The 11,230-nt window shown below is 39.1% G+C and overlaps 1 protein-coding gene across 2 annotated transcripts; it reads left to right on the forward strand.

Moving 5' to 3' along the window:
- Positions 1-544: 544 nt before the first annotated feature.
- LOC139149864 (adenosylhomocysteinase-like) lies at positions 545-10,156 on the forward strand. 2 transcript variants are annotated; one of them, XM_070721864.1, is made up of 9 exons: positions 545-634; positions 2,052-2,365; positions 2,675-2,903; positions 4,316-4,512; positions 5,072-5,195; positions 5,540-5,742; positions 6,872-7,066; positions 8,072-9,204; positions 9,717-10,156. In XM_070721864.1, exons 2-8 carry the CDS (start codon positions 2,144-2,146, stop codon positions 8,201-8,203), a joined length of 1,302 nt encoding a protein of 433 aa, XP_070577965.1. In that variant the 5' UTR covers positions 545-634; positions 2,052-2,143; the 3' UTR covers positions 8,204-9,204; positions 9,717-10,156. The 2 variants fall into 2 exon arrangements, with proteins under 2 accessions (XP_070577965.1, XP_070577966.1); XM_070721865.1 differs by having other exon boundaries at positions 574-634; positions 2,061-2,365.
- Positions 10,157-11,230: the final 1,074 nt, after the last annotated feature.

Raw genomic sequence — 11,230 nt, forward strand, 5'->3', positions numbered from 1 at the left:
GCATTTGTGTCATTGACAAATACATGACTTTGAGTCTGGACTGAATATTTACATACACAGGCTTTGTCGACAAACTGAATATTGTGTATTTCAGCATGCTGTAGGGAGACAGTAAGAAAATGTATTTGATATATTGCATAGAAATGTTGAAAAAATTATGAATACGTGCATCATCTTCCCCGTTATTAGGCCCACATGTTTGTTTTTTACAAAAAAAACCCTATTTTTAGATTTTTTCAAAACAAGAGTAATGAAATGTGACAAAATTGTTCAATATTTTGTTTAATTACTAACATTAGAACAATGGGATGACATTAAAATGTTATTCATTTGACACTGAATTACCTACCAAACCTTGGAATCGGAAAAAGCAAAAAGTAAAAGGGAACCAAAAAATTTTCAGGTCCTCCCTATAGGTAGAGCAAAAATTTCAAGTCCCCCCTCTACTACACCCAAAATTTTCGAATATCCCCTGAATTCCTACAGCCCCCTCACGGTTTTTGTGAAAGCAGCCTTTGCGCTCTTCGTTTCCGCATTGAGGGCGCGCATCCAAAGTGATGATGAAACATTGGAGGCCGAAGCGATGATTGACCGATAGTAGTCGTCTTTCCACATTGGTTTGTGGGCGTTACAGGTGAGCAAATCAATGTGTAAGAGATTGGCACGCGTTAGGGTGCTTTAAATCTATCACGTTATCATTAAATACGCTGCAATGAAGAGATAAAGTAACTCATTAGGGCACATATGCAGGCAGGTCCAAAGTTGTCAACTTTTCAGCCTCGTGTCCGACTGGGCGTCGGACAGCATCTGTACTCACGAGCTTGAGTAGCTTAGTGTCGGCAAAGCAATGGTCCACTGACCTTCGTTCCCAACATCTCGTGAGGTCACCATAGCCTGGTTTCTGACGGCACACAGAGACCGACTCGTAGTGACTACAAAGGCATATCTTTATCTTGTTCTGCGAACATGCAGGTCTGTCTCGGTTTTACCATGGACGTACAAAATAAATTATTAAAGTCCATGGTTTATACCTCAATGGGATAACAACACTGAGAACAGATCTCTGTCATGGAATAGCACATGTAGATTATATGGAGATAAAAAGAGGCCTCAGTGATATAATTAGCTTTAGGTCCATAGCTGTGGTGTTTTCGGACGGGATTTCTGCCTTTTACGGGCTGGTATTGACTTGAACGTTTTTGACCCCGCCAGGGTCAAAAACGTTCAAGTCAAAACCAGCGCGTATTAAAGAATCCCGTCCGAAAACACCACACAGCTATAGACCGACAGCTATGATATAATGTACACAGTGTACCACCTTTCTGCATGAGGGGGTGAGCAATCATGTAAAATATGACCCTTCACCTGATGCCCCCTCAAATGCTGTTATCCTCCCCTTTTCCAAATTGTAAACCACGACCTCTCCTAAGTTTTAAGCATGGTCCTAAGTATGTAAATGACCTTGATAAATCTACTGACTTTGCATGCATGTAAAGATAACCAGACTGATTACTAGACAGATGTTCATTTGCTTTTTGTCAACGAAACATTTTACCATACTTTGCACTTGTCAACAGGCTGATCTTTTCCTACACCGTCGCAGTAAGTTATATAGCATGTCAATCATCAGACAGTGATATAAAAAATGTTCTCTGCCTCAACCTCAATGTCAATATATTTCCGTACAGTATTGGAAATGAAGCAGTAATGTACCACTTCACAGGTGCAGCCAAAGGAAACTTTTGCAGTGAATGGAAATGCATGCAGCTTTTTCAGAATAAGTTCAGCAACGCTTTGCCTGCTAGCCTCAAACTGATCTCCATCTATAGATCGAGACCGGAACCCTCCTAGCCTATGCAATGTGCCATATTGAGTAACCTTTCATCAAAACAACTACTTGCCAACAAACAATGTTAACATGTTCACTCAGGGAACCTGTGAATTTTAAAGTTTACACTCCATGTTTGTAACAATGTTGTTTGATGTGAAAGGTGTAATACAGAACATATCATCATTGTAGCGTATGTAACATTTTTTTTTCAATTCATCAGAACCCATAGTTCCAGTGACAACAATTAAGTTGCACTCCTCCACAAGTGGGCTGAACCTCCCCTATCAATCTGACATTCTCAAAAATACAAAGATGGCAAGTGAGAAGATAGCGTACAAAATTGCTGACATCAACCTGGCTGGATCTGGTCGGACGGCAATCACGCTGACAGAAGGTGAAATGCCGGGCTTGATGAATCTCAGAAGGAAGTACGCGGCCAGCAAGCCGCTGCTGGGAGCAAGAATCGCTGGCTGTCTGCACGTCACCAAGGAAACAGCTGTACTGGTGGAAACTCTGTTGGAACTTGGAGCCAAGGTTTGTTTGTTTGTTTTTTTCAAAGACTCTGTCTGCAGATTGATTCAGTCCTGTAAAGAAAGTGTTGATTTTGTCTTTTGGACAAAATCACAGCTGGAAAATACCGATGGCAGATTTCAGGACACTCTACATGTATGCCTGCAACAGCTTGGGTCTGATCAGAACCTGGAACAGACCCTTAGAAACGATAACCTCTGTTGCAGGGTCTGAAAACTGTAATTGGACAGATTTCAGAGTTGTATCAACTGAACTGAATCAGGTATGAGTGTTGCTGGACTGTCTCTGTCTTAAAATTTTCATCCACAATAGGTCCAGTGGTGTGGCAGTAACAATTTCTCAACTCAGGACAACGTCGCGGCTGCTCTCGTTAAAACTGGCATCGCCGTCTATGCATGGAAGGGAGAGACGGACGAGGAGTTTGTGTGGTGCATGGAACAGACGCTTGTCTTCCCTGACGGTCAGCCACTGAATATGATAATGGACGATGGTGGGAATCTGTCAAAGCTGGTACACACTAAACACACACAGCACTTGTCAGGTATGTGTCTGAAGTATGTCCGAGGTGTAGCATTGACTGTGCTCATCTTTAACACTGACACCCCTATTTTTTGTGTAGTGGTCAAGCCCTTTCCATGGAGAACAATAGGATTGCAACATAAAAGAGTAAAAACGAGTTTGATATATAAGACTTAAATAACGCGGTCATGATGTCCAAAAGGACCACTATCTTGTTAGTTAAATTCTTTGGCCAATTGCAGTCAGTTAAAATTGTGTAATTTAAGGGTGGTGTTTCACCTAACCAACAATCTCTTCCAAAAGCAACATTTCTTATCAAAGATGAAATTCAAACCCCCTCATACTATGCATTTTCAAAACCTCATACTTCATGTTTTCAAAAAGCAGAGAATCTTAATTTTAGTATGGTAGCAATAGTTTACTCAATGAATGGGATGTGTATTTAAGGTAGAAAACCTCATTTTGGTATAACCGATAAAAATTAATTTTAAGTCAAAAACTTGATACTACTTTATGAAATTTTATACCTCATTTTAAACTATGTGTAGAAAATGTGTAGAAAAAACGACAATTTTGTTTTGCATTTTCTATTCTCATTCTTAATGCATTTTTAGAAAAGGCAAGACTGTACGATTGCTGTTGTGTATGAACCATGAGTGTGTGAAATGTGTGCTCTTTCATATTTTCACGATATAGACACAACTGCATACAGACACACCTAAGACACGTACACACATACACACACACACACACACACACACACACACACACACACACACATATATATATATATATATATATATATATATATATATATATATATATATATATATATATATATATATATATATACATATATATTATATTTATTATACATCTACCATCGAGAACAATAGGATTTAGCGTGCGCTAAAAAAGCCGTACGGAATGCCCGTTCCGTAACACATACGGTTTCAAGGTGCCCCATCCCCTGCGGCTGTATCTGCGCGTCCAGTGTTGAACGGTTTCAAGGGACCCTTTGGATAAATGCCAGAACATGTCTCGTGCACGCTCTGTACATACGTAAGTGTGTAGTGCACACACTCCAAAATTCGCAGAAGCGCGTCCGAGATTGCGTTCCACAATGGCGCGATAAAATCGGAAGAAAAACTGTTGACATTGCACGAAAATGGTCACGTCACTACTCTGACAATTTGATGCCCCAGCCGGTAATATAAGATGTATAATAATAAGGTTATCACGAAAATACCGCAAAGGATGCACGAGGACATTGGTGCGGCGTATCGCCCGACGCGAAGCTGAGGGTGATGCGTGGCGCCTATATATAATATATATATATATATATATATATATATATTTATATATATATATTTATATATATATATATATATATCCTCCATTTTAACTCTTCTATGAAATTTTTGAATTTTGTAGGTTTGATTGGAATTTCAGAGGAGACTGCAAGTGGTGAGTTGGTCATTAAGAACTTGATGACCAGTGGCAAATTAAGGACTCCCGTCATCAGTGTTAACTCATCAGTCATCAAGGGAAAATTTGAGAATCTGTACGGTTGCAGAGAGTCTGTGGTAGATGCTGTTAGGAGGGCCACGGATATCATGCTGGCTGGTAAAGTGAGTGTATTTGCCAGAGAACTACTCTCACAAGAACAGGAACTTTTCATACTTATACGTGTCACATCGTAGCAGTCAGTCCCTGCACCGAAGGAGAAATTATCATAGTCGGTTTTTGTTGTTTATTTTTTCCCATGGATTTGTAGCCCTAATGACAATGAAAGTGGTGAAGTTCCTGTGTTTGTTTCCACAACGTATGCTTTGTGATAAATTTCTTATGTCATTTCTTATTTCTTAATTCTTATGCAGCCCAGTTTTATGCTCTAGTTGAGAACTAAATACTATCATCAGATAGGGCACTTAATAGGTCACCTTGAAACAACTTCCATTTCAGAGTTGGTTGTCACTCAAGTGTATGTGACTAAATTTCATTGTGTTTAGAATTAAATATTCTTACTGGACGCCACAACTCATTCTTCCAATCTACGCCAAGCATAAAGTGTGATTGCATTGCAGTCATCGCACAGATCACGCGAGTCAATAACCCACAATTGTAGTTTGCTACAGGATATAAGACCATGTATGTAATATTGAGATTTCTATGTTCTTGACCTTCAAGGTGGTCGTTGTAGTTGGTTTTGGGGATGCGGGCAAGGGATGTGCTGCTGCCTTTGATCACTTTGGATCCCGTGTTATCATCTGTGAGGTCGACCCAATCAACGCCATGCAAGCATCCATGGAAGGTGAGGTGTCTATACTCACCTAGTTGTCAATTGTTGTTGTGTTGTCCATTGTTGTTGTCTGTTGTTTTCCATCCATCCTTGCTGTATTGTCCATCATTGTTGTGCTGTCCTTTAAGTTTTCCATCGTTTTCGTACTGTTCATGTCATGCCACTTTGGGAAACAGGAGAGCCCTGTTGTCAGGTTGTCCCTTGCCAGTGTATGGGCATACTGTATTTGTAATAATATTTTCAGTCACATGTGGCTTGAACCGTCATGCAATTTTGAAAACTGGGGTGACGGGGCTATAACTTTAATGAATACCAAACATTGATTATGCGCACCCTCATGTTAACTGTTTTTTCAGGTTATGAAGTTACAACCATGGCGGACGCTTGCCAACGGGGACGAATATTCGTCACGGCCACCGGCGGCAAGAACGTGATCACGTCGGAACACTTCCTGCAGATGAAGGAGGACGCCATAGTGTGTAATATGGGTCACTTTGATAATGAAATTGACTGGCGTTGGTTGGAGGCCAATGCAAAAGCCGATCCCATCAAGACAGGGGTGAGTTACTTGACCGACTACCGTCACACATTTCATGCAACAAGTCATGATGAATGCATGCACAAATATGTTCAAAGGCCTCATTTTCAATCTTCTGTGCTGTGTATACATGTTCATGCTTGAGAATACTTTTTTATTGTTCTCTGCTGTAACATGGTCACTCCACAGAGTGATGATTGCTGAAATCTTCGCTGACTGCATCGTTTGATAAACTTTCAATTAAAATTGGAGGGTAATATCTGAGTCTTGTTACAATGTACATTATGTATCCACTTTGACAGTGGTGTGAATCTTGGATTCAACATTTGAGTTTGGTTTATGTCCCACGACTACAGCTCTAATCTCAGGCAGACGCTTTTGCAAATTTCAAGGTTAGAAATACAGGCATTGGTACACAGGTTTGTGCACTGTATTCACTACTGCTGTTGCCTAATGTATGATAGGTTGCTGAAAGGGTGCAAGGGTTTGTGTTTGTAAGTTTATTGATAAAGTCAGCACAGAATGAGTTGTCTAAACTCATTGGTGCTCATGCATGTTTTCTGTTTAAGGTCGTATGTGCCTCGAAAGTGAAAATGAGACTTAAACTTTTGCTCAAATTTTCCTCAAGCAAACTTTCAACCATTCTCTTTCAAAATCAAGAATACAAATCAGGGGTCATCGTGCAAAGTTTGGTGCTAGAGAAACAAATTTCCTTACATTAACTGATGTATCCCTGTGTTAACTCTTTGAGAAAAAAATTGAATTTTCGATTTTCACAAAAATAAGATGTTGAGACTTTTATTTACTCAAATACCTTCAGAATGAGCCCCCGCAAGTTGTAGATCAGAAAATAACTGTATTATTTTAAGAGTCTGAATATCTCTGTCCCCGAGGTGCATTCTACCTCAATACTTAACATGGAAAGTTTGTGGGAAGATATACCTGTCTATTAAATCGGCAACTTTTTTGGAAACAAGACTTTTACCTTTGTGCATTCCTATAATTCCATTTTAAACATTGTGGTGAATATGCAAAAAAAAAATCATTGGTAATAATGACAGTATTACAATATTTCACTCTCTCAATCAGATGATACCATGATTTGATCCAAATGTCATTTAACAGAAATTTTATATCTCTGTTCGCAAAGGTAATGAGATATACCCTAGCCAGTGGACGCCATATATTGCTACTAGGGGCTGGGTCCCCTGTCAACTTGGTTTGTGCCAGTGGGTGTCCCAGCTTCGTCATGTCCAATGTGTTCTCAACTCAAGTGTTGGCTCAAATAGAGCTCTACACAAAGAAGGATCAGTACTCTGTCGGCCTGCACTCGCTTCCCAAAAAGGTAAGCACTTCAGCACACCACCAGCTGTGTTTTAGAAAACACTGTTGCAGCAAGAATTTTAAACCAAGGCACACTATGTCCCACTAACGTTTATTTTTGGGGACATTTTGCACTTTTGGGGACAACATGCGTCAGTTTTCAATATAAAGTAGTTTCAAGCTACTGGGACCGCGGCACTATGCTTTAATTTCAGGCTATTGTAACTAACAGTATACTGTATCTGCCTCCTATCAGAGCTCAGTCAGACCATGGACCTAATTTTTTTAGGTCCATGGTTGGACTACAAGCAAGGGCAGTGTTTTAGTTACTTTTAATCACAGCTTCGAAAGTACGTAAATATAAGCCTCAAAATAATCCTGCAATACAAAGGCCATGATCATCAGTAACAGATCTTACTTGCAGACTACACCCATTGAACAGAGTCGACTCATTAGTGCACCCGAGGTGACCCGCAGTGCGCGAGAATGCGGGACAATGGGTTCCGTTTTGGGGACATCGTCGCAAGGGCGCGTCCTGGCTGCAACACTGGGAAAATAGTATTACAAAATTGGCCGCTGGATAATGCCAACACTTTCATTTTCTCCCTGAAGTGTGATTTTTGATCTCTTACAAACCTCTGCAGCACATTGAAAACTCTTCTTAAAGCCACCCTCAGTAGAATATATGACTAAACAAATCCTCTAAGGAAATACCATCCATATCAGTGATATTTGAAACTCTCCTTTGACCTCAAATGTTGACCCCTCACCCACAGATGGAGAAGACCGTGAAAATGGTGCTGTATTGACTTACGTCTTCGGATAAACGTGCAGCAATCTCATGAGTAGACATCTCTAGCTGCTCTCACTAACTTGTAATCTCAGTCTGGAGGGGTGTGAGATTCCATACAACATGCATATCACACATTGTCAACAGTATTTGATTTTATGGTCTAATGACATAGAAAATGATTGCCTTATACATCCTTTAAAAAATTTGTCTATTTTTCTTTTGTATAATGGACAGCTCGACGAGGAAGTAGCCGCCAGCCATCTCGATAAGCTCGGTATCAAGTTAACGAAGTTGACTGAGGAGCAGTCCTCATACCTGGGTATACCACAAGATGGACCGTTTAAGCCTGACCACTACAGATACTAAAAGGTCACTTCAGTCAGTTATACGATACATGCATATCATGAACTGAGATATTCTCAATCATGGATGATGTGTACAACTATGATGAGTGTCGCCTGTGATTCTCATGGCTGTATGGTATTCCGCAATCAGTAATTTTTAGAAATTCTTACATCTTGCATACACCATAATTTATGGATCTGATAACAGAGCAGAAGGATTTTGAATTATCTAATGTTTTTCATGTATGCAGGATGTGTGAGTAATCCTTTAGGTATCAGATAATCCCAAGGATGAGCATCAAGATAATTAATGTAGCCGTACGGTTTGGCTGTCCTGAATGCGTTTTCATATACTAAAAGTATATTCTATATTGAATCTGCTTGACTGCAGACTGCATGAGCACATATCGATCCAGGTTAATTATCATTGGGGTCCCCAGACCTCAGACAACAGTGGCTTCATCACACTGATCAGCGCTGCATCTGTGCCCCAAGGGCTTTCATTCATTTGATTGCGTACACACTGTTGTTAGAGGTTTGATTGAAGTCCAGCCTCATGAGATAGTTTGTTAATTGAATACTTTTTAATGCAGGTGAATTAACCTTCTCACCCCAAATTTCATGTGCATGGGTCCACACTCATGAGTTAGGAGAATGGATTGTACAGGTGAAACCATTGTTGTGAAAGGTAGAACCCAGGAAATGGACAAGGTAGCAAACATAAACCTTGAATCACAGTCACTTGTGGCTCGATACACGGCGATGGCTGCTGTGGTATGCATTAGAAATATATATTTCTGATGCGTACCACAGTGGCCATCGCCATGTATCGAGCCACAAGTGACTGTGCCTTGAATGATCCATGCAAAGTCAATTTTACACATGCCATTTTTGCCTTCTAAAGCAAGCCAAGATGAGAATTAATGTCTATTCTGTTGCATTTTGGCAATACATCATGACAGGTATGTTGCAAACTAGAGACATAAAGATCTGTCATATGAGGAGGCTTAAATTGCCTGGGAGGCTTGCACTCTTTTTTTTTTGAAAAAGATAAATTTATTTCAACATAGTCACAAATAAAACAAATCTACATAACTGTGAATGCGTTAAAATTACAATGCGTCTTGTGTGAAAAAAACAAATAATTAGCTGTTTGATAAATTGATTACAAAGATCATCATATGAATGCATTCAGGATGCATTCTTCTTCTTCCAGTCTTACAAGGCTTGAAAACTTTGTGATAAAATCCTCAGTTTTGTTCATCATCTTATAAATGAAATACAATGTATTCATCCATGAGGAGAGATTAAATTTCAATTGCATGACATAGGATTGAAGGGAAACTTTAATCCCATCAAGAGTAACCGAATTACGAATATTCCAAACTGTATATTTTACAAAGGAAGTAATACAGTAAATAATGTCAGATGTTGCATTATTATCATTTTCGATTCCTGCAATTGCTAATCTTTTGATATTGATGTTATTATCAAAGTTGTGGTTTCTGACAAAGAAAGAAATACATTTCATATAGGCTTGCACTCTTGGCTTCATCTATATGTATAGCGCCCTCACACAACGGATCTTCTAGTCTCAACTGGTGTGTTTTATGTCACAATCAACAATAGTGCATAACTTATTACTCTCAGGAATGCTTTTACTTCATGCTACGGTCATGAAGTTTTCAGGTCTATGAAAAGAAAATCATTTTGTTATGGACATTACATTTAAAATGACTAACTATCAAAAGATAGGAAAAATAAGGTTATTACTTACATGTACTTTACAAACACAATTTCGTCAGCATCACATTTCCAAGTTTTCAAGTCAAAGTATCAAGTAGGATTTCAGGTCACATTATTAAAAAGGAAAGAGCACTTTATGACAAAGGCGGATGATTTCTACACTACTAAGTAGTGGAATTATATATGTTTGATCTTATCAAAATGCAATAAAGCGATATTGGTGACACAATTGTGACTCAGTATGTTAATTTCTCCTGTTGAATGAAATTTCACAATGACAGAAAAAGTCTGCCAAAAGAAAATTTCTGGTTAGCCATGTAATATTAGGATGAATTCCCACTGGTCACCGTTAGAGATTCTGCATCATCAATGCACAAGGAAAGACCAGGCACAGAAATGCAAAGGAAAGGAGACCAGATGCTTCTATTCAGAGTCACTGAAATGATCTCTGATGGCCAAGGTTGAAAAAGTGGACTCTGGTGGTACGTGTTATTGCAATGACTGGCCTGAGAATTGTGTTAAGGTGCAATGAATTTTGAGCCGAGACTTCTCTTTCTTGTTCAAGAAATTTCAGTGGTATAATGAGCTACATTTGAAAAGGGAACTTTATACGTCACCATGACTCGTAAGGTGCTAGCAATTTACAGTCTTCCAGCAGATCTGAACAAAAATGTGGCATACAGCAATAGGTGTATTCCAAACTAGATAGATCCAGTAATTGACCCTGATGCTAAATAAGTGACTGTTCACTGTTAGAAAAAAACATTTTTTGAAATTTTGCCAAAAACAAACAATTGCACAATCTGTCAGTTTCAAGTAGGGGAAATTTATGTGACTTGCACTTTGACTGTTGTGAGGTGGGGGCACAATAAAATTTTCTCTACACTTTAAAATGTGTTATGTGAAAAGCAGTAAATATCCGTATCTATCTATCAAGGCATAAAACACTGATTCTATTGAGCCAAATATGTTTGTTCAGTACATGCAATAGTATTGGATCGAGTGTGTTCATATATATATTACCACCAGTGCAGTCTATAGATACTCTCACAATTCCAAAAGATGCCATATATAAATTGTCACTTTGTGGAGCAGAAATAAAGCCCTGATTCATGGAAAACAAGAGTATATGTGCATGTGTTGTAGTCATTTTCATTTTTAGCTCATATTTGGTTTTGTATATAAATACCAAAAAGAGCTTATATGATGAGTCTGTGGCGTCTGTATGTCTGTATGTTTGTGGGTATGTATGTGCGGATGTATGTCCGTCACACACAAAGGCTCCCATACCGCCAAAGCTACA

The sequence above is a fragment of the Ptychodera flava genome, chromosome 14 (genome assembly GCF_041260155.1).
Source record: "Ptychodera flava strain L36383 chromosome 14, AS_Pfla_20210202, whole genome shotgun sequence".
In the NCBI taxonomy this organism is placed as follows: domain Eukaryota; kingdom Metazoa; phylum Hemichordata; class Enteropneusta; family Ptychoderidae; genus Ptychodera; species Ptychodera flava.